This window comes from Sus scrofa, chromosome 6 (assembly GCF_054392235.1).
Source record: "Sus scrofa isolate SSC_HxYL_T2T_F1_AM1 chromosome 6, Sscrofa_HxYL_maternal_Yorkshire_Landrace_v2.0, whole genome shotgun sequence".
In the NCBI taxonomy this organism is placed as follows: domain Eukaryota; kingdom Metazoa; phylum Chordata; class Mammalia; order Artiodactyla; family Suidae; genus Sus; species Sus scrofa.
The window spans coordinates 164863380-164887626 of NC_139388.1; the positions used below are offsets into that span (position 1 = coordinate 164863380).

Here is a 24247-nt window from a genome sequence, read left to right on the forward strand (position 1 = left end):
ATACCTTGTTTTCTTGGAACCCAACCACCACATGTGAGAAAGCCTACCCAAACTGAAGATTTGTGAGGAAAATAAATAACCACTGCTATTTTAAGGCATTTAGTTGGGTTGGCTCGTTTTATAGCAATATATTACTGATACGGTACATTATATCACCTAAGAAATCCACTACTTCTATTTCTGGTATAATTTAAAATAATCTTAAATATCCAGTTTTAAGACAGTAAGTATCAGGCATAAAATGTACAACATGATACATATAATTAACACTCCTATATGTTATACATGAAAACTAAGAGAGTCAATTCTAAGAGTTCTCATCACAAGGAAAAAATTTTTTTCTATTTCCTTAATTTTGTATCTACATGAGATAATGATGTTCACTAGGCCTCTTGTTATAATCATTTCATGATGTGTAAGCCAAATAATTATACACCTTAAACTTATACTGTGCTATCAATTATATCTCAATAAACGTGGAAGAAAAAAATAAATATCTGACAATCCCACCCCACAAATGTTCTCAATTAAAATACATGCTATCTACAAGGTATTTTAAGTCAGCGTTTATCTTTTTCTTTTTGCTTTTAAGGGCCACACTTGTGGCATATGGAAGTTCCCAGGCTAGGGGGTTGGATCAGAGTTTTAGCTGCCAGTCTACACCACAGCTCACAGCAATTTTGGATCCTTAACCCACTGAGTGAGGCCGGGGATCGAACCTGCCTTCTCATGGATACTAGCTGGGTTCACTACCGCTGAGTCACAATGGGAACTCCAAGGGTTTATCATTTTTATTTATTGTCATGGTTTATCTTTTAAGGCAAAGTCTAATCTAGACGAACCCACGGACTTTTAAACATCTTACTACAAATCCATTCCCATCACGAACTTTAGGAATTTTGTTCTATTATTTTAACATACATTCATTTCCCCATTGCCCTCCTATCTTTCTTTTAATAAACTTTTACTGTTTTTGTTTTGTAAGTAAACCACAAATAGTCTTTTATCAGGGTCAGCTAACGGTAAATCTCAGGTTCTACTAAGCCAGAATTCAACTGAATTCGATGTGAATTATGCTACTGAAACAAAGAAAGGGTCTAATGCTACTTCCCACTTAGATTATAACATGTGTTTATCTGGTTATAATTCCCTCATTCCTTAACACAATGGCCATTCTCTTCTTTGAACAAACCAGCATGTGACCGAGATCTGGAAATATGATAGTGAACAAAAACATCAGCACAACATAATTTGGGAAGATCTTTGCCCAGAATTATAGACTCTAGCATTTTAAAACCATACCTACCAACAAAGTACATGAAATACAATCCCCATCTTTCCAGGCAATGTAGTCTAATGAACTCTCTCTTAATTATGGACCTACACACATACTTATTACACAAAATAAAAAATACACTATGTGATGAAGGAAAATTTCTAATTCGAGTTTGATGTGATGGCACTAGGATAACTGGATATCTACATGCAAAAAAAATTTTTTAAAATGATCTTGGATCCAGATCTCACACTACAAAGATTAGCTCAAAGAAGATCATACAGACTTAAATATAGAGCTAAAGCCAGAAAACTCTTAAAAGAAAACACAGGAATAAAAGCTTGTAACCTAGGATTAGGCAATGATTGCCCGGAAAAGCTACCAAAGACACAAGTAATAGAAGACTGATAATTCAGATTTCATCAAAATTTTAAATTTGCCTGTTTCTCTGGACACTATCAAGAAAGTGAAAAGATAACCCACAACACTTGAAGGAAAAAATTTGCAAGTCAAATATCTGATAAGGCTTATATCAAAAATATATAAAAACCACTCCTACTAAGATAACACAACTTAAAAAAAAATGGGCAAAGAATGTGAATAGACATTTTTCCTCCAGAAGAAATGCAAGTAAAAACCACAATGAGACACCACTAGGATGACTAAACTCGAAAACACAATCACAAATGCTGGTGAGGATGTGGGGCGAACAGAACCCTCATACATTACGATGGAAATATAAAATGGTTCAACTGCTTTGAAAGATAGTTTAGCAATTTTTCAAAATGTTAAACACAAAATTACCATATGATCCAGTAAGTATATTCCACTCCTAGGTGTGTACTTAAGAGAAATGAAGATATGCATCCACATAAAAACATAATATGCAAATGCTCACAGCAGCATTATGGTCAAAAAATGGAAACCATCCAAATGTTCATCAACTGATGAACTGGTAAAAGGTGGTATCATTTTATATGTAACATCATTGAAAGGAATATTATTCAGCAATAAAAAGGAATTAAGTCCTATACGTGCTATAACATGGATGAACCTTGAAAACATTACGCTAAGTGAAAGAAGCCAGTCACAAAAAACCACGTACTGTATGACCCTTAATGTCTAGAACAGGCAAATCTAGAGAGAGAAGGTAGATTAGTAGTTTCCACGGACTGGAGAGGCAGGGGCAAAGGCAAGTGAAGGAAGGAGGTATGGGGAATGACTTCCTTCATAGGCATGGTGTTTCTTTTTGGGGTGATAAAAATGTGCTAAGATTAGATTATGGTGATGGCTGCACAACTGTGTAAATATACTAAAAACCATTAAAGTTTAAACTTTAAATGAGTGAACTTTATGGTATGTAAATTATATATTAATAAATTCGGTTTAAAAAGAGGTCTGATGAGAAATTAATACTGCTGTAAACAAAAAGTCTGTGCAGAAAAATGTTCTAGGGGGAGAGTGCGGATCTAAGGACAACTTAAATATACAATCTGCTTTAAAAGTCTCTGTGGTCAGACAACTCAGCTCTAAAAGGGTAATTTAGACCTGTGAAATCTAGTTTGGAAGCCACTAGTTACATGTGGCTACTGAACACCTGAATGTGGCTAGCTCAAAGTGTAAAACACACCCAGGATACTGAAGATTTAATGTTAAGAGAGAGCGAGTGAGTGAGTGAGAGAGAAAGAGAGAGAGAGAAAAGACATGAAATCTCTCTTTTCGGGGGGTGGGGGGAGGCCTACTCTGGCAGCACACGAAGTTCCCAGGCCAGGGATTCAACCTATGCCACAGCAGTGACAATACCAGATCCTTAACCTGCTTGAACCATCAGGGAATTCATTCTCATTAATGAATGTTTATATTGATTACATGTTGAAACGGTATTATTTTGGATATACTGAGGTAAATAAAATACATTAAAATTAATTTCACTTGTTTTTATGAGTTATTCCATTTAATCTTGAAGAAGAACTGATCAAGTCCCAGGACATAGGGGTCTCCCAAATTATCTGACTCTGCTCCCTTCCTCCAATCTCTCACTTCCTCTGCAGTTCCCTATGAACAGAAAACTAGCTGTCTCTATCTATGGTACAAAGGAAGAATGAAGTCATCTAACGTAGCTCATCTGAAAATCCCACTAACCAAGTGGTTCTCAAACTTTGCTACACATTAGAATCAACCTGGGAGTTGAAAAGTCCCAAAGCCGAGGTGACACCCTACAACAACTACAACATAATGTCTGGGAGTGGAAGCCATGCATCAGAATTGTTAAAGATCACCAGATGATTCTACTGTGCAGGCAAGTTTGAAAACCAATACACTCATCATTTAGGCAGGTGGAAAGCTTTTGGGAGTGAGAATTAAAATCAAAGACTTAACACTGGAAGGAGCTTAAAATCCTAACTATAGCTTGCTGCTTCTAAAAAGCTAATACTAATCTACCCCAAACAAGGAAGGCATCAAATTAGCTATATATATATATATATATTTTTTTTTTTTTTTTTCTTTTTAGGGCCACACACAGCATATAGAAGTTCCCAGGCTAGGGGCCAAATCAAAGCTACAGCAGCCAGCCTATGCCACAGCAATGTCAGATCCGAGCCATATCTGCAACCTACACCACAGCTCACCACAATGCTGGATCCCTGATGCATGAGTGAGGCCGGGGATCGAACCTCATGGATACTTCACCACAACGAGAACTCCAAATTAGCTATATTCTTATATTCCTTTGGGGTCTCAGATGACAATACCTCTTCAAAGTAGCTGATTCCAAAATTTTATTACTCTACCAGGGAAGCATAATCCTCCAAAATAACTATAACAATTTATATTTCCATCGGTGTTAGATGGAAGTTCTCCCATTTTTACCAACATGACAATTTATGTCCTTCTAAAATGTTTTTTTTTAAAACAACTTTTTAGGATTAATTATATGTTTGGTACTAAGAGCATTACAAACACTAATCCATTTAAGTTTCATGCTATCAGTAAAACTACAGTTACAATAATTAGCCCCATTTTATATAGGAGGAAACCAAAGCACAGAGAGGATAAACTTGCTCAAACCCAGGCAGTCTGGCTCCAACAGCGTCCATGCCCTTAAATAAAATGTAATGCTGCCTCTTATTGTTATTTAAACACTGTATATCTTAATCACAGATTGACTGATTAGATTTATCTACAGATTAATTTATAAGGATGATCATCACAGAACAAAAGAGTTGGCTAAATAAAAAATCATAAATACTAAACCATGCAACTATTAAAAATTATGTAGGAGTTCCCATTGTGGTTCAGAGGTAACAAACCCGACCAGTATCCATGAGGACATGGCTTTGATTCCTGCCCTTGCTCAGTGGGTTAAGAATCCAGTGTTGCCATGAGCTGTGCTGTGGGTCACAGGCGTGCTCAGATCCTGCATTGCTGTGGCTGTGGTATAGGACAGCAGCTGCAGCTCCAATTCAATCCCTAGCCTGGGAACATCCATATGCTGCAGGTGTGGCCCTAAAAAAACCAAAAAAAAAAAAAGTATTAAAAATTCATTCAAAATTCGCAATTATTCATCAGGCCCCTACTCTGTGACAACTGCTCTAGGAACCGAGGATTCGGTGGTGTTACAAAGTGAATGTTTGTGTCCTCCACCACTCTGCCTCCCAATTCAGACAACGACCCCAGTGCGGCTCTATCTGGAGTAAAGGAAGTAAATTCAGGTTAAATAAGGTCCTAAGGGTGGGTACCTAATCCATAAGCGTCCGTCTAAGGAGGCACAAGAGAACTCTCATTCATGCTCTCTTCAGGGCACCAAGGAAAGGCCTTGTAAGGCCATAGTGGGAAGGTGGCTGTCTACAAGCCAGGAAGAGAGTCCTCACCAGAAACCAAATCAACTAGACTTCTAGCCTCCAAAACTGTGAGAAAACAAATTTCTGTTGTTAAAGCCATGGTTTCGTTACAGCAGCCCAAGCATTCTTATACAAGCAATAAATAAGACAAAGTCCTCACGGAGAATACAGTCAGGTGTAGACAGACAACAAACAGAGCACCATGTAAATGTGGCTAATGATGCAAGGCCATGAAGAAAAAAGAAGCTAACTGGAGGCAGAGATTATTTTAGATAGAGTGGTCAAGAAAGTCTCTCTAAAGAGATTTCATGTGGGTAGCAACTTGAATAAAGTGAGGGAGTGAGCCCTAAAAGTCTGGAGGAAATGCTTTCTAAGCAGAGGGGAAAGCAAATACAAGCCCTTGAAGGAAAAAAATCTTGGCCTGTATGAGAAAAAGAAAACAGGCCAATGTTGTTCGAGTCATGTGATCAAGTAAGATGAGGTAAGGGAGTGGAGACGGCTCAAAGGACATTAAGTTTAGTAAGCAGTTTAGATTCTACTCCCAGGGAGATGGGAAACCATTAAGGGGATGTGAGCTGACAAGTGACAGGTCGAATTTACATTTAAATTGTTAAAAAATACACAAGGTTCATAGAGGGTACGTATATAATTTGAGGGACATATCTGTACATAAAAAGCCTTAACAATGAAACCTCCCCCTGGAAAAAATTAAAAAGCCAAACTCCATTTACTTGATCCATGTTACCCATTCTGAAGGACCCTGAAATGCAGATCTATTAAAATGGGCTAAAATAGGCAGGAAGCAGGTACAGACTAAATTGTAGAAATTTCTAGAACAGTTTTCGTAATCTGCATTATAACTCATCCCAAAGTAAGAAAATCAAAGATGTTCTTGTTGGTGGCTAAATGGTGACCTAGTGAAAGAGGCTGGGCTGCCCTGGTTTACAGCTATCTGAAGTCCTGAATGATTCGCAGAGATGATCCAAACTGGCCTAAAGGCTATCAGCTCTACTAATGCCCCAACCTTCGAGAGAAGACACTGTAAATCCCTAAAATACCCACCTACTCACACTGGGCTTGATGTAGTTTACTGGTTATCTGTACATCAGCTTTTGGGTAACTGTAGGTGCCCCTAACCCACCCAGGTAATTTCACAGTAAAGAAAATAATAAAAACGTTACCCCTTTTTTGCCTCCACCCCATACTGCCTTAAGCTTTAGAATATATCTGATCACAAAACTAGATGGAAAACTTTTAAACACATACAGAGGAAATAAGGCATAGTGGTCAAAAATGCTTAGAAAATGAACACAAGCTTTTAAGTGCTGACTAATACTGAATCTGAATACTAAAGCCTCAAAAGAAAATGACATTTCCCCTCACCCCTTAACTTATAAGCTGAAGAGCCATATGATCTAAGCACAAATGCATTTTTCTACACTAATGTGTCATTAACAATGCTAAGCAAACAGTGTCCATTATTGGGCAAACAAATATACGCAACTGAAGAAGTAAAATAGGCCAAATAATTAAAAACTTAAGCATCATTTCCAAAAGCAGTTGCTGAATTGGCTGCCCACACACTTCTAGCCACTGGCTAGAAATACAGAGGTACAAGTCAGGCAGATAAAGAAATTTTTTTGAATTCTTACTTTCAAACACTAAAATTCTTGTTTCTCAAAATATGCAATCAAGCACACGTTTAGGTTCTATACACCAAAATTTTTTAGAAAACAGTTAATAGCGATGAAATTAACCAACCGAGTGATTCAAAATACATTTTATTTCACAAATAAGGAATAGTAATTAAAGTAGTGAATTATTAACATAGTTCAGTACCAGAAAAAATACGTAAAAAAGTAAAAAATACACCTCTATTTTATATTCTTCATTATGAATGAAAAAAACCGACTCTGCTAAAATTTAACTCCTTTTTTCCTAGGAAAACATTATTTTCTAAAAGGTTTTGCAAAATATGTTCCTGTTTCAAGCAGTCGTTCAAATGTGCTCCCCTCCTTCCCAGCCACCATCACAAATGATCTTATCAAAAGCAAGCACAGCCTGGGAAGGTAGCATCTAAACAAAATAGTTTTTTGATAGGACAAGAACCCCAAAAAACAATTTAAATTTACTGTAGAAAGGTAATAGATTTCAGAACCGAGGTATTTTGGCCATTAAGAAAAATGCCATTATATTTAAATCCCATTAAATTAATAAAAAATAGAATTTACTTACTTTAGCAATCTGTAGCAACACAATGCAGTGTTTAATTGATTCTACCATGCTCTATAAAAACAAAACACTGATATTAGCATACTGCCCCAGATAAAACAGCCATATAATATTAACTCTTAAAACATAAAAATCAGTTCAAATATATGGGGTTTAAGTCTATTCTACCCAGTAGATACCTTCTCTGGATTTCCAGTGAGTTCTAACACGCTGATTGTGTCTCATGAAATTTTCATTAGCAATCCTATGAATTGCTTAGGAATGCCAAAAAATTGTTAATTTATACTGAATAATATCTAAAGGGTCTTTCAATACTTCAAACATAAAGTAATATGAATCTGATTAACTTCCAAATGCTTAGATCAAATGCAGGCAATCCCAGTGTAAATTCCTAAAATATCTATTCAAGACTTTCATGGAATTATGGCGAGTAAAGGATCCTATCAAAATACTGGTGAACATGGAATAATATTCTGTGTTTTTAATTTATTTATTTATTTTTTGTCTTTTGTTGTTGTTGTTGTTGTTGTTGCTATTTCTTGGGCCGCTCCCACAGCATATGGAGGTTCCCAGGCTAGGGGTTGAATCGGAGCTGTAACCACCGGCCTACGCCAGAGCCACAGCAACGCGGGATCCGAGCCGCGTCTGCAACCTACACCACAGCTCACAGCAACACCGGATCGTTAACCCACTGAGCAAGGGCAGGGACCGAACCCGCAACCTCATGGTTCCTAGTCGGATTCGTCAACCACTGCGCTACGATGGGAACTCCGATATTCTGTGTTTTTAAAATGCTTTTATCAAAACACAAATCTTATTAGTAGCACATCATATAATGTCAGAAGGCCAATACATCAGAAAACTTGAACCATATATGTTTAATTACAAAAAAATAGAATATACGTTGTGCATGGATGACCCCTTTTATCCAAGGATCTCAGACAGACAAGACCAGAGACAGATGAAAGGGCATATCAAGTCAATTCAATTAAAGGGATTATTCTATTCATTTAAATTCCTTTAGAAAATACAATTCTTACATACCCCTGTACAAATTCATAAAAATTAAAATCTCAACTACTCTTATTAATAGTAGTAACTTAAAATAGAAACATTTTAAAGCACTTTCTAATGCAAAGCCAGAGTTTATCAAACACATAACTTACATTTGTTGTTTCTTTGAGAGTTTCAATTTTCTGTGGAAAATAATGTTTAAATGGATTATCAGAAGCACAAAGAGGCATCATTTTTTTACTGGTTAGTCATTTTAAAAAGAGTTTTATCAAAATGCATTCATTACTCTGAGTGCAGGCAGGCTGGTGTGTGATTTTAGTTATACTTTTTAATTCAAATCAAGCATTTATTGACATTTTGTGCGTTACATCCTCAAAATTCATGTGATTCAAGCTTTGTAAGAATAATATAAAACATTCTTATTCCTTACCTGAAAACAAGTTTTGTTCTTTTCTACAGGATTCACTATGTGATTTTAAAATGTTTATTTTTTTTCTTTTATGTCTATACCTGCAGCATATGGAGTGCCTGGGCCAGGGATGGAATCCTAGCCGCAGCTGCAACCTTAGCCGCTGCAGTCAGATTTTTAACCCACTGCACCATGGTGGGAACTCCTAAAATGCTTATTTTAGAAACACCTTAAAGTTGCTCAAAAATGACATGAGACTAAATTCCAAAACTAAGAAGGTAAGCTAAACATGAGTTACTACTATTAAGTACTGAAAGTGTCAAAGAGTAAAAAGAGTGTAAAAGAGTCAAACGCAAGGCTATGGTGAACAGAAATGCAAATAATAATAATAATAATAATGTTGCATCAGGAAATCTAGTCAAGGAGAAGAAAAACATTAATAGAAAAAAATTAATATTCAAACTGCAAAGTGGGTATTAGAAACCCAAAGTGGGGGGACTATATTTAAAGCAACATTCATTTTGTTTCCTCATTTGTGGCTTTTGGTTTATTCCGAAAATTCTTGCCAGTTGGTTTATTAATATTTGAAGTGACCATATGTAAATTTACTAAATTAACTCTACCTTCAACATATGATAACTGAAGAGAAAGAATGTGTTCTTAGGAAGATGATACTTACAAAAATGGTATCATATTCAAATTTTCTATGTTACTCTTTTGTTCAACTATGAAACCATACAGAAATTCACCAGAAAACTCCCCTTGAAATCTACATGACAGCAGTATCATAATACATCAACAGCACTATTATAGTAGTTGAAACACTGAAGTCCTTCTATTACCTCTCCAAAAGGCTCCTGGTTTTAAAAAAATTTTTAAATCAAAATCATGATTATAGAAGTTACCTTCCTCTGTTCATCATCTTTGCAGTTTTGAAGTTTGTCATCAAAAAGCTACAGGGTTAAATAAAAAAATGATTATAGTATCAAGCTACTTTACCACCTTGTAAACATATTACTAAACACAGAACAGCAAACATATTTCTTCCGTAGATGATTTATACATTTATTAAATGTATAATTAATATTTTTAAAAATATAACATCTCAAGGCACTGCTATCAAGTCAAATTCTATTGGACTATTTTAAGCAGTCAAAATCAATTACTCTGGTAGAATTACAGCAGAAGAAAATAAACTACTTTAAGAATTTAAAATATCACTTCAGGAGTTCCCGTCGTGGCGCAGTGGTTAACGAATCCGACTAGGAACCATGAGGTTGCGGGTTCGGTCCCTGCCCTTGCTCAGTGTGTTAACGAGCCGGCGTTGGCGTTGCCGTGAGCTGTGGTGTAGGTTGCAGACGCGGCTCGGATCCCACGTTGCTGTGGCTCTGGTGTAGGCCGGTGGCTACAGCTCCGATTCAACCCCTGGCCTGGGAACCTCCATATGCCACGGGAGCGGCCCAAAGAAATAGCAAAAAGACAAAAAAAATAATAATAATAAAATAAAATAAAATACCACTTCAAACCTAAGTTTTTTCTACATTGACATCCAAGTTTACCAACATTCCTTTTTCTTCCCAGGACCTTTGTTTGCAATTAATTTTAATGTGGGAACTGAAAGAGACAATTTTACTAATGATAAAGGAAGTAGAGAAATAAACTCTCCCAACCCCCAACTCCCTCAAACAAAAAAAGAGCTTAGAAATCAAGCCACTTAAAATTCACTAGTTTTACAGAACTTTTAAATAGAACATGAATCTAATCTTTTTTTTTTTCTAAGTATGTTTCGGTCAGCTTTAAAAATTTCTGAAGAACCACATGACAGGTGTAAAGTAGTATCAAGTAAATGTTTTTACTCAAAATCAAGCTCAGTAACATTTACTACTTTATATCAGTTCCATATATAATTGAATGCCATACCTTTAGCTGTTCTATCAAGATTTGTAAGTAAGCATCAGCCTCTGTAAGTTTCTTATCAAAGTCTTGAACAGTAGGAACAAATCCTGAATCCAAACCCTAGTGGGGGGAAAAAAACGCAATGAATTCCAGTAATATCGAAGAGTACAAAAGATACTTCATCCTTCACACACGGCGTTTCACTTTTTAAAAGTAAAAACAGTATTTTTTTGTAAATAATAGGTCTATTTAAATTACCTAAGTTCTTCAAGAATAGTGATATATCAATCTCCCTCATCAATTTCCAGCACTATCCCAGGCTTATTAATTACATGTGCCGCTGTTCAAATTAGGATTTACCCAGCTTTTTCAGAATCATTTTTTTCTCTTCCAAAGCCCCAAAATGGACTCCAGAGGAAGAGTAATTTAGCTAAAGGAACATATACAAACCTAGATTACCTCCTATTTCCCCCCTACTTTTTGTTCAGTGCAATGTTCTAGCCCCTTAATCTTAACTTCATATTCTCACTATTTAGTCCTTCTGTTTCCTATTCCACTCCATTAGCTCTGATGCTTTTCTCTTCCTCCATTATTTAAAAACAAACAAACAAAACCCCCTCCAAATTCTCACCTCTTCTAAGAGGGCCCTCCCTAAGTGAAAGTGACAACACTTCTATCTCAATCAAGTTCCCTACTCATTTTCACCCTTGGCAGGAACACTACACACTGGACACAGTGTGAATGCTTATTTATTTAGAGGAGTCATTTCTTTCTCAGTTTAACAGTCTAGTATTTGCATGTCCTTTTTTGGGCGGGGGGGGGGTATACTAAAGCTTTTAAGCTCCAAGAGCAAGGGATTCCGAGGTCTTCACACAAAAGGAAGTTTTGAGTTCTTAATCATCTTTGACTGAAAAACACATCAATCCTGGGTATAAAAGACAAAACCCTTTGAGAATAAACAAGCTATCAGCTTGTCATGTTTTCACGCCCAGAAGTCATACAATTAATATCACAATTTCAACCCAATTACCAAACTATATACTAAATGGATGAAATATAGTGCTTCAACATTCCATACCTGACTCTCATTTATCTTTCCTGCCTTTGGCCAAAACATGATGACCATTTCACATTTCTTATAATGTGAAATCATGTAAGTTACTACAAGAAATATGATAATTTTATATATCTTATACATCTTTTTTTACATTTTATACATCTTTTTTACATCTTATAGTGTAAACTGAGGCCAGAGTTCATTTTACATTAAACCAACTCCTCATCTTTGCCTAACACTTTATCATTAAAGCATTTTCACAGCCATGACCTCAAATATCAGACTGAGACACTACAGTATTATGGAAACAAGTTGGCAAACCCAGTTTTTAATTGCAGCTCAGCCACTAACAAGATATTGTGTCTCTCTAAACTATTTTCTTACCTGCCAAATACAGGCATCTTCCTCTTTCTCCTCCTATTAATGTGGCAGCTACAACCCCTACTAAAGACTATAATTACTATCAATTACTACTAAGTTTACTTATTGCTGCTTCTCCCAAACTAAAATTCAAAATCAGAATAAAAACATTAAAAACCTAAGTCCTATTAAGACCATGGGAAAAAAAAAAACTTATCTTGTAATGCATTTTCTTTTTCCAACTCAAAGGCAATAAAACTGACTACTTTTTTTTTTTACATACACATTAAGAAACTTCTTAAAATGAGTAATGAAAAACCCTTTTCCAATGACAGATGTCCTGTATAAACACAAAGTTTAAAAAAGAAAAATCATAATAATCAATGTATGTAAAATCCAGATACATTTATTAAGCTGTAGTAAAATATCTTTATTTTTAAAGATAACCCCCAAAACTTCCTTTTAGAAGCATTTACTATGTAGAGTATATTAAACATGTGGGAAGGAAAGGATCAATCCATCTACTGTACTTTCTTAAGAAAGCAGGGAGTAATTTCCTTCCATGGTACTACACCACAGGAAAACTGGGAAAGACCACTTGGCTTACTTTTGGTTTTGTTTAACAGAGTGATAAAAGACAATTTTCAATAATTTAACTATAAAACCCAGTTAAAATCGGCTAAATACATGGTTCTTACTACATATTAGGTCCATGACATATCCATAAAGTGAGTAAAAGGTAAAGCATCTAAATGAAGGAGAAAAAGTGATTTTTAAGAGTTTTCCCTCTTCTGAATCAATTTAGAAGTAGCACTATAAAAATCTAACATATTCTTCTCAACAAATCACTATCTGTTTTAAAAAAAAACAGTAAATAAATGGAAAAAATTAGATTTAAATAACTGAGATCTGAAACCTACCTAAATTAATTTCTTTCTTTTTTTTTTTTTTTTTTTTTTTGCTTTTTAGGGCTGCATCCATGGCATATGGAAGTTCCCAGGCTAGGGGTCAAATAGGAGTTACAGCTGCTAGCCTATGCCACAGCCCCAGTAATGCAGGATCCAAGCCCCGTCTGCGACCTACACCACAGCTCAGAGCAACACCGGATCCTTAACTCACTAAGCAAGGACAGGGATCGAACCCACATCCTCATGGATCCTAGTCAGGCTCATTAACTGCTAAGCCATGAAGGGAACTCCCTATCTAAATTAATTCTTAAAAAATAACTCTTTGATGTTGCTATAATCTTGTGAGCCTCACTTTGGCTCTCAGACTTGCCTCCTGATAGACATTCCTTTACCCTTAGAATAAACTCCACACATTGAAACATCCAAGTCAAAGACCTATGCAATAATCCATTTTCCTTTACGTAATGTATAACAGGAGGTTTATAACAACAGTTATTTAGCTTAAAATCCCAGAACTGTCCTAAATTCCCTTGCACAGTAATCCATAATTATCTGATGTACTTAAAAATAAAATCTACAGTTTCCTCATCTGAAAACAAAATAACATGTACATTTACTAATAAAATGGACAAGCAACTGACAGTAATTAAACTGTTTTCTCAAATCTTATAAAAATAATCCATTAGAAGAAAATACAAGTTTTCACTACATATTATAACAGTACACAGAATCAAAGCTACCTAGTCCAACCTCCCACTCATAGAAATTACTTTTATAATTTCCTTGAAAGTCATCTAATCTGTGCTTAAGCATCTTAAGAGACAAGGAACTCATTACCTCCTAACATAAACGATTACATAATATGCCTTTAAAGTCCATTCCTTTTTCCATTCAACACTTACGGCACTACACTTATCATACATCATTTTTAATGAAGTTTTGTTTTAAAACAGATCAAAAAAACAACATATAGTCCTTTACCACATTGAGTGGTCTGTCTTCCTTTGAAAAAAACTTAGAACAGGCAGACCCTTTAAGACAGTGTGACTTCATACTTCTTACAGTGACACCTCAATTCTTGAGAACAAGAGGTTGGGAGCCAAGCAGATTTACGTTCTAGTACTACGGACTGGCCTTGATCTAACACCTATCACACGTAATCGTAATCAAATATTTAACTGATTGACTTCTCTAAAGGATTACAAACTCTATGAGGGCAGGAACTGCCATTCATTCCACACCCTACCCCTCTGCCCCAACTCCAGGCTAGCTCACTGTTTATAAGTGAGCACTGCACTGACTGCAGCTTCTGGCAGTTGCTAATGCCATACCAGCCCTCTCTATGACCACCTCTCCCGAGACTTCCCTTGCCTTTAGGTTTTCTTTCTTTCCTTTTTTCTACTCCCTCGCTCCCTTCTTCAGTGTCTTTCTTTCCTTTTCTTTTGTCCTTCAGCAGTAACTAAAGTGGTTATGTTATATTTTTGGCAAATGGAACCAAAGAGGTTGCTGTTCCCTAATTTACTATACTGATGAGTCATAGCTAACTTGATGATTTCTGTATGAATTCATTTAAAGTTTAAATTAAACACAACTATTATAGAGGAATAACGACAAAATGGTCTGTGATGTAAAAGAAGTTAAGTCAGAAGAAATGCAATAGAAATTAAACCTACAGCTAACCATAAAATTAGAAATCTATATTAAAAAAAAACTCCACTTGTGTGGCAAATATGCTAAAAAACAAAAGTCTCTAGTTTTCAAGAACAATTTACTAATTAAAGGAGGCTAAAGTATATACATAAAGTCAGGAAGAGTAACACATTATTCTGTATCATGATTATCCAGTTTAAAAATATATACACATATGTATATACAGAGACACCTGCCCAATTTAAGGGGAATTTCAAAAAATAGTACCTAGAATGATAGAAGAATATTATTAAACTGCCTCAAAACTGTATAAGTGCTTCCTACTACCTAATACTTACGTTCAATAGCATCACTTTTCTCAGAAGGTACTTCAAAGCTAACAAATATCAGCCAAATTAAAGGCATTTCTATTAATGACTTTAATTCAGACATTAAAAACTATTTATACTTTACACATACATATACTGAAGCCTCACAACCATTAAAAAGAAGAGTATCACAAGGGATGTCTTTAATACTTTCTGAAGTACATATGAATTGTACTTTATATGTAGCTGCTTTGGAGAGATACTCTTAGTAAAAGAGTACAAGAGACTATTTTTGAGGCAAGGAGTAAAATCTTTTAAGGTAATTCCTGCTGGTAGAGGAAGAGTAATGAATAGTGGAGGTAAAGGTGGTTTAAAGTCTTCTTGAGGTCAGAATCAGGAAATAAGAAAGTTATGGGTAATTTAAGGAACTAAGAAGAATAATGTAGAACAGGAAGGGCTGTGGCTGAATAATAACATTGTAAAAAGAAGTTCACAAATAAGTAATTATTTTCATATCAAATCTTATTTCACAGCAAAAACTTAAAAGAACTAAGTACCCTATAGTCAATGCTTTCTCTTATACAGGACAAAATAGTATATAATATAAATATGTTGTGAAAAGAGAAATAGAAAAATTATTTCATTTAAGTCTTATAGAAAAGTTCAGAATAACAAGAGAACAGAGTAAGTTATCAGTAGTAGAACAATAAAAAGGAGTAACAGCTTAAATATTTAGTAAAGGAAAAACACTGAAGAAAACAATCCTAATGAAAAATAAATGGCATAAATTTGGACAAAGGTAGATGATTTTGAAATATTAGCAAAACATACACCCTATAATTAAAATAACAAAACTTGGCAGAAATGTTGTTTTGATTAAAATATGAGAATATTTGGAAAGTTTATGTTTACAATTAGCAATTTGAGATGACATGCATCACAGATATGCTTTCATCCAATGAAAGAAGTACAGGGCATACTTACAATTGAATCACTTACAATTATTTTTGAAAATTCAAGAACTGGAGAGATACCAGAAGACTGGAAAAAAGCAAGTGTGGTACTGATCTTCCATAAAGGTAAGGAAAAGAGAGAATAGAAAGTTACTATGCTGTGCGTCTGACATCGATAATTAAGTAAAGGAATAATAAGAGAAAAATCTGTAATTTACAGAGGAAAAGTAGGTATATGAGCAGCAAGTGGCAAGTTAAAAAATAAATAAAAGAACATATAAAGTTAAACTTAACGGCTTTTCTGTTGCTTAGAAATTTATCAACAAATTAAGTTTTTAAAGAAATGAAACCATTTTGTCTCCTTACCAAATAACTCAAAAGTTGCTTTAATAATGAAAAAAGTATATTAAAGAAACCAGAAATATTAGTAACACCATGATTTTATATAGGGTATACTAATCTGTGATTTCCTTAGATTACTGAAAATTTGGAGACATTTATAATCTGCTGTCTCTGTGGTTTACCCACTTCAGCTAAAGGAAAACAGGAATTTAGAGGTATAGAGAGGTTTTAAGAGTAAGAATTTCCCTTATTTTTAACCCTAAAGAATACTCAATTACCAATTCATTTGGAGTAAAGAGTATCAATTTTAAAATGTCCTTAAAATTTAGCCTATTATTAAACTCTTTCCCCTAGTGTACATTTAGGAAGCTATTTTTCATCTAATTCAATGTCCTGATAATCTAAGGCTTGAAATCAGGTTCTCTTTTATCAACGTGGTAGCTATATCTATCTTATCAACAACTGCAAGGTACCCCAAAGAATGGCCTAAAAGACAAAGTTTCTCTCTATAGTTCAAAGTGAACACTTCTAACACCACGGATTCACCAGGGATGCACAGTACAGTATACTAACTTTTTTTTTACAGAGGATCAGGTCCCCTGCTAGACACTTTTATTATTTCTTGTCTCATTATTATAATATAGTAAGATAGATAGACACTAAACCTATTTTATAAGTGCTTACCTAAATCAACCAGCTGGGCAGTTTTATTTTGTTTAAATTGAGATTTCAACCCAGTCCTTTGATTTTCAATCCATTACACTTTTCCATTAAACAATGATACCATATGAAAAGAATTCATGGCATAAAAGAGTACCACGTAATCTAAAAAATGCCTGAAGGAAACTCGTCTACTAACAATGAACACAAGCTTTAAGGTCATAGACTGATCTAGTTTTTTTTCTTTTCTTTTTTTTTAGGGCCACAGGTGCTGCATACGAAAGTTTCCAGGTCGAATCAGAGCTATAGCTGCCGGCCTATGCCACAGCCACAGAACGCAGGATCCAAGCCACATCTGCGACCTACACCACAGCTCATGGCAACCCTAGATCCTTAATCCACTGAGTGGGGCCAGGGATCAAACCCACATCCTCATGGATACTAGTCGGGTTCATTTCCATTGAGCCACAATGGGAATTCCCTAGGCTGATCTAGTTTTACATCCTGAATCTGCAGTTCCCTAACCAACCACCCACATGATCTAGCCAATTTACTTTCTCTACTTCCATTTTCTTTCCAGGGATGGACACAATAATAAACCACTAAAGGTTGTTGGATAAGTGAAATGAAAGAATATGCACAAAGTAACCTAACAGTAAGTGTTCCATTTCCTTTTCACGACATGAACTGAAAAGAACCAGGATTCACTATTGTATCCCAGGCCCTAAGCAAGTGCCTAACATACAGAAAAGGTACTCAATGAATATGTGATGGGTTAAAAACAAAATGAATTAATGACTAGGTAAGACACAAAATACATGCAATTTTAATGGAGTATAAAGAAAAGGATATAAGCATAAGTTAAACTGTATTTTACATTCCTTTTAAAAAAGAAAACAAACAGCAAGTAGATGAAGCCCGAAGAAAATAGATAACAGTAATTAAAAAAAGTATGAGAAATAGAAAAAATAAGTGATCTAATAGTCTTGGAAAACATATCAGAAACTAAATTCCTCATGAGATGTTCTAAAAAGTACTGGGTATTATGCCTGAACCACAAAAAGTAAATTGTACTAAATTATTACCTTGGCAACAAAGAGTCAAAAAGTATAAAGCCCCCCCTTCCATAAAATAATCTGACTTCTGAAAATACATTAGTTCCTTGAAAAATAGAATCACTCCTATCTTTAAGTTTACAAAGAAGACAGCTTCTCTTAAAACAACAACACAACACAAAATCTGAATTGCTCATATACTTGGGACAGAAAAGAGCTGCTTTGTCAAACAGGAATTAGGTACAGACCTGTGCCAAAATTCTTTAGTTTTAATCATAACTCTTAGCACAACTGCTTACTCTTCATGATCTCTCTTCATCTAATACTGTTATTAACCTTTTGACTTATAGAACAAGACACTAATATTGGTTCCATAAAGTGAGATTTGGTTACACAAACAACTGCACAAGAAGGGTTTAGGATTTGTACCATTTTCCCCTATTTAAATCACTTGTCTTTCCAAAAGACTCTCCCAATTTATTCAATAAAGTCATATGAACTATATCCAATCACTTGTGATGGAAGATTATGGAAGATAATATGAGAAAAAGAATATATATGTATGTATAACTGGGTCACTTTGTGGTACAGTGGAAAATGGCAATACATTGTATATCAACTATAATAATTTATTTTTAAAAGTTATTGTGAAAAATAAATAAACAAAAACCTGAAGTTTATTAAATAAGGTGACCATATATCCTAGTTTGTCTGGGACAATGCCTCTTGAATCAACAAAATTATGAGCAGCCTCCTTCATTCTCAAAAGTTGTAACTAGAATTTTAGAGATAAATATAATTATAGGATTATATCAAGATTTCAGAATGTAGCAAATTAGTTTAAAAAAAAATCCACTAAAATGGAATGAGGTTAGAGTCTGAAGGTAGAAAGCAAATTACAGAAATAAAATAGACACCAGAATTCAAGACAATTAATATTGGCTAAGTGCTTACCTTATGTTAATAAGTAGACATGAATAATGAGTTACATTTTTTAAAGTTATTTTATTCACACACACACACTTGAAATAAGACACATGAAACAAAATACATGAGATACGGATATCATTCCTGGGGACTGAGATTGAGCAAGAGGGGCATTTGAGACAGGGACTCAGTTTTTACTTTATACATCACGATGTCTGATTTTTTAAAATAAGTATTTATTTAAATTTATTTTTTAATTAAAAAGTTTTATGTAAAAAAGTATGCATAAACTGTGCAGGTTATAAATATGTTTCAAAAAATTTATAACTTTTAGCTTGTAAAGTCAGCATTATTATTTTAAAATTATCTACAAAATCCTAAAATGTCTTGAAAGAATAAATTTGGCAATGCTGAAGCTGCTCAAATACACCTTTCCAAGCAAAATAAAATACAGCATAATAAATTTATAACATCATTTACAGATAAAAATATAAACCAGCAACCACCCCTCCCCCCAAAATCCCCGAAATTGGCAATCACCGCTATACTGGAATAAATGCTGAGAAGAAAAAAGGCCAGGAAAACAAAACAGAATATGTAATTTTTTTCCCACATCCTTCCTGCCAATACCATGGTCATGAGTCAACATCCAAGAAAGCAAACTCATAAAAAACAAAAACACCTACTACATGACTCCCCTAACAAAGCACTGTTTGACTATGTGGTGCTGGCAACCAACCAAAGCTCTTCTCTTCACACAGCAGTTGGTCAGGCTACTGACAATATCTTTCTTAAAAATCACAGGTTAAGTCATTCCAGGATTAAGTAAACTCTAAGTTGCTTACTAGAACGGGATGCAAAAAACACCCTCTTCCCCTTCCCAACCTAGATTATTGCCTATCATTGAGCTTAACAGCATTCTGGAAAGCAAAAACTCTCACTATTTTCAAGGGCCCACCAAAAGTGGAACTTTTAGTTAAAGTTTCCTAGAAATCTGCTCTACATATAATGAGGGGAAAAAAAAAATCACATTAAACACAAATTCCTAAACTAGGTGTTTTGGCAGTTTAAGTTTTGAAATAACTGCAGAGTACTTATTCATAATACTTGTTGGAAATCTGGTTATGAAATGGTTTCACAAACAAAACCTAATATATTCTTCTAGCAAAACTGGATCTCTCTATAGCAAAACATAACAAACTGAAAATGAAATACCCAAGGGGAGTTAAGTGATAAACTAGCTAGGTCAATAGATAATCAGTACTAAAAGGTTTATTTCCCAAAGAAAACAACAACCCTAAATTGAAAGGAATAGATTCTGTAACTGGTTTGGCAGTTACCCCTTAAAAATTACGTATACGAAAGTGGTTTTTGTATATCTGATTTTAGCTGCCAATGAATATCAAAAAGAAGGAAACAGGTTGTTGTTGTGAAGGCTGTTAAAAGTGCAATACAAAATTACACTGATTTAGTTTTATTGTTGTCAGAAATCTATCGAAATGGTCTAAAATGTGCCCGGCAGGATAGGACTCTTTTTGTTCTCTACTGTACCCTCCAGGCTAGCACTTGATTTGTATTAAGTGCTCAATAAAATTTCTGTAAATGAATGAGTTAAGGAATTCTGAAATGAGCCTACCTGTTAGGATTTAAACTTAGAAAGCAATCAAAGAAGTTGTCGCAGATTACAAATCAGAGTACTCATGAAAAAAATCATAAATAACATTTAATTATTCTAAATTATTTATTTAATTACAAGTATGAAGGCTAATTCAAAGTTTTTAAGAAAAGAGAAATTGAACAGGAGGAAAAACACTATACCACCCAGGCAGTACAAGAAGCAAGGCTAGATGATAACTAAAACCAACTCCTAAAAATTCATTCTTTAATGCCAAATCTCACAAGCACAGTTTTATACATATTACTCTGGGCTTAGAATTGAGCGTTACAATTAATTATTTATTCACTGGGTGTCTTTCACAACTATAACTGTATGCCGGATGCTTTAGGTATGCCAAGAAGAAGCAGATATAGATCCTAAGAGTTTCAAACCTGTATCAGAAGATAAATATCTACCTACAAACAACTGATTCAAGCATGGTGAAGTGTTATGAGAAAGATACTAAGAGATTCAAAGGCGAAAGTTAAGGAGATGAGAGGAGTTCCACAGAGCTAGCATTTTAGAATGCAGGATTTGGACTGAGATAGGGAGGCGGAGATCATTAACAGCAGTGGGCAAGGGCAGGAAACATCATAATCAGGTGGGATGTTTCAACTTCTCTTCAACAAGTGACTTGAGAAATGAGGGCAGGGTTAAGGAAACTAACAAGGGATGTAGGACATAGCCATCACTAGAAATGCATCAAATCAAAGAAAAAGCAAGAGGAATAAATACCTAAAGTGTCTCTCTTTTCCTTTCAACTCCTGTCCCTCCATTGGCTAAACCCAAGCAGAAGCCACAGGATAAAGGACTCCAGGTGACACAGGCTGTCAAGGTCAGCCTCCTGGAGCAGAGTAAGAAAATTAACCTGCAGGAAAATGGAGAATACCCAGAAAAGCCATCTTCCCAGACTCAGAAGCTAACATAAGCACAAGACAAAAAAGCACAAAGAGGCCAATAAGAAACAATTTTCTCTTGCTGAAAAGATGATATTTTCCAGATCCAGATGCTGAGCCTGAAAGGAAACCAAAGTTAGTTGCCTGAACTGGAAAAATTACTGGGATTTGGAGAGTGAGGTGTGCAATGCATAATGAGATGCATCAGAAAGACACCCCAGTTCTCTCTAGAGCTAATAAAAGGGTAAGAATCATAGGTGCAGTCCTAGTTATTCTAGTCTCTGTGTGGTCTTGAACAAGTAACTTGGCTTCTCTGAAACTGTTTTCTCCACTATAAAAATAGGTAGAGGTTTAATTAAAACTTTAAGATCTCTTCCAGTTCTAAGATTCTGTGAAGACAGTGTCTTCAGGTAAATAACCATGTTCACCAGGTGAATAAAAACCTCGTATTTACTGGAAAAACCTGGGGTCCACTTCTTTACTTTTGAAAAAATTAATTTCATTTAAATAAGGACAATATGAACTTAACATGTTCCTACTGTAGGACAAAAAAAATGTTAAAACACAGCAAAAATTCAGTACAACCTTGAAAGTCAGTGATGAAGACTAATGCAACCAGATTTAAAAGCATGCTCTGGAATGCAGAGAATGCAAAGAAACAACTGAGTAAGCAGAATAACTTGGTTGAAGTGGCACATTTCAGGAAAAAAAAAAAAAAAAAAAAAAAAAAGAGTTCCTCAGTCAATATAGCAAAGAAGTGAAGTTCTTAAAAGTGTTTCCAGAAATAAATGAACTCCAATGTGGGAAGGACAAATCTCTCTCCCTCTTACACACATACACACACACACAGAGCAACCAGCACCATTCCTTTGTGACACAAATACTCACCAAATATCTGTCACATGCCAGGTACTATCAACGTTTTCAAAGGACATCTTTAAGGACAATACAGATAATAGCAAATATCATTATCTCATCCTTAGGAATGAGCTCAGATTTCACCCCTTCCAAGCAGTTTCCCTGATTTCTCTAGCCAGCAACATGCTCTTTTTCCTATGATACTAACTACCACAGAACCAATTTGTGTTGGTACTGCTATTAGTATTCTTGAAACTATATTAGAGGTCCCATAGGTTTGGAGACAGGGAGTTTGCCTAGAAATCCATTCACTATTTATAACATTGTTGGTAAACATTTTCTCCAGTCCTGTCTCTCAGGTGTGGTAGCAACCAGGGAGCTTGGGAATTTAGGAAGCATTTCTAACATGTAGGGATAAACCTAACCCCAGTACAACTGAGCCAAAGGTCTGCACACTTTAGACATGGTTAAGTCACATATTTTGATCATTTAATGAGCATCCATTAAGCACCTACTATGTGCCGAGCACTGGACTAGGGACAAAGGCCCTAGGCACATAAAGATCAGTAAAGACTTCTGGCTTCTAGGAGGTTTAGAGTCTAATGATAGAATCAGATAGGTGTACAAAAATTTACAATACAACCTAAGCAGCACAGAGGTGTGAACAAAGTGCTGTGGTAGCACATGGAGGACAACAGTAACTCTAACATGCTCTGCCTGAAGGAAGACATCAAAGAAAAAATAACACACAAACTGTACATGAAAGTAGAAGAGGAGATGTATCACTGGATTGAATTCTAACCAATTATAATTCTCATCAAGAGAGAAAGGCTGTGACTGGATAAACAGCTATGAAAGGCTATGCCATGTTCCAAATGGTTAACAGTTCACGGTGCTAGAATAGATGCCATGGGTAAGGTGCCTGCAGCTGAGTTCAGACTCAAGCTCAATAAATTAGGACCAGGTTGTGAAGGGTCTTAACATCATGAGCAGCTTTGGCTTTGGCAAGGGGGAGACAAAACAGATCTTTAAGCATGAGAGTAACCAAGTGGAATCTGGCTATGGATAGAGTCGGGGTGGAGGGAATCTAGTGACAAGGAGACTTAGGTTCTGCAAAAGTCTAGATGAGAGATGATGAGGGCTTCAGTTAAATACTATGGGAGTTCCCATTGTGGCTCAGTGGTAATAAACCTGACTAGTATCCAAGAGGATGGATCCCTGGCTTTGCTCACTGGGGTAAGGATCTGATCCAGTACTACTGCGAGTTTTGGTGTATGCCGGAGACAAGGCTCAAGTCTGGGGTTGCTGTGGCTGTGGTACTGTAGGCCGACAGCTGCAGCTCTGACTCAGCCCCCAGCCTGGGAACTTCCATGTGCTGTGGGTGCGGCTGTAAAAAGAAAAAAAAAAATTATGGTAAATTCCCTAATGTGAAGCAGCAGGATAAGGATCCAAGGTTGCTGCAGCTGTGGTGATCGGATCCCTAGCCCGGGAACTTCCACATGCCTCAAGAGCAACCAAAAAAAGTTAAAAAATAAATAAATAAATAAAACATCATCACGTGGGAAAAATCCAAGAGTTATTATGCTAAGGCAAATTTAATAGGATCTGGTGACTGGACATGGAAAATAAGGGAGATGGAAAAGTGACTTTAAGTGACTAAGTGTCTCTGTATGGTGGAACTTCAATTAATTTAGGGAGAAGTAGTATTTGGCTTAAAAACACTTTCAGCCTAAGAACTTTTTGCAAACATAATCTTTGTTTGAACCTTATTGGAAAGGAAAATATTCTTAAATGTAGTTTTAGGGCAGAGTACATTACGGTATCCATAAAAACTTTTTTTGTATAGAATTTCCATACACATTGGTTCTCTCAACACCAAAACATTTAGATAGTGACAAAACTCAGTATGTTCCAGGGGACGTCCTAGAATTTGCTTTTTACAATAAA

The 24247-nt window shown here is 35.4% G+C and overlaps 2 protein-coding genes across 17 annotated transcripts in view; one reads left to right on the plus strand and one right to left on the minus strand.

Moving 5' to 3' along the window:
* RAB3B (RAB3B, member RAS oncogene family) overlaps nucleotides 1-24247 on the plus strand; it is a 580278-nt gene that overhangs the window by 230677 nt on the left and 325354 nt on the right. The window lies entirely within an intron of this gene.
* Nucleotides 1-24247, minus strand: part of OSBPL9 (oxysterol binding protein like 9) — a 175312-nt gene that overhangs the window by 36888 nt on the left and 114177 nt on the right. For 11 of the 16 annotated variants that reach the window (XR_014808285.1, XR_014808283.1, XR_014808282.1 and 8 more), the window contains 4 exons: nucleotides 10694-10789; nucleotides 9679-9726; nucleotides 8517-8546; nucleotides 7354-7404 (listed from right to left, as the gene is read on the minus strand). Coding sequence is in view for 12 of the 16 variants with exons in the window: in XM_003482083.5 (XP_003482131.3) it covers nucleotides 7354-7404; nucleotides 8517-8546; nucleotides 9679-9726; nucleotides 10694-10789 (225 nt within the window). In the remaining 4 variants the exon portion in view is untranslated. Of the gene's footprint in view, nucleotides 1-7353; nucleotides 7405-8516; nucleotides 8547-9678; nucleotides 9727-10693; nucleotides 10790-15951; nucleotides 16021-24247 lie in introns of all 16 variants that reach the window. The other 5 variants (XR_002345204.2, XM_084965086.1, XM_084965084.1 and 2 more) reach the window with 1 other exon arrangement.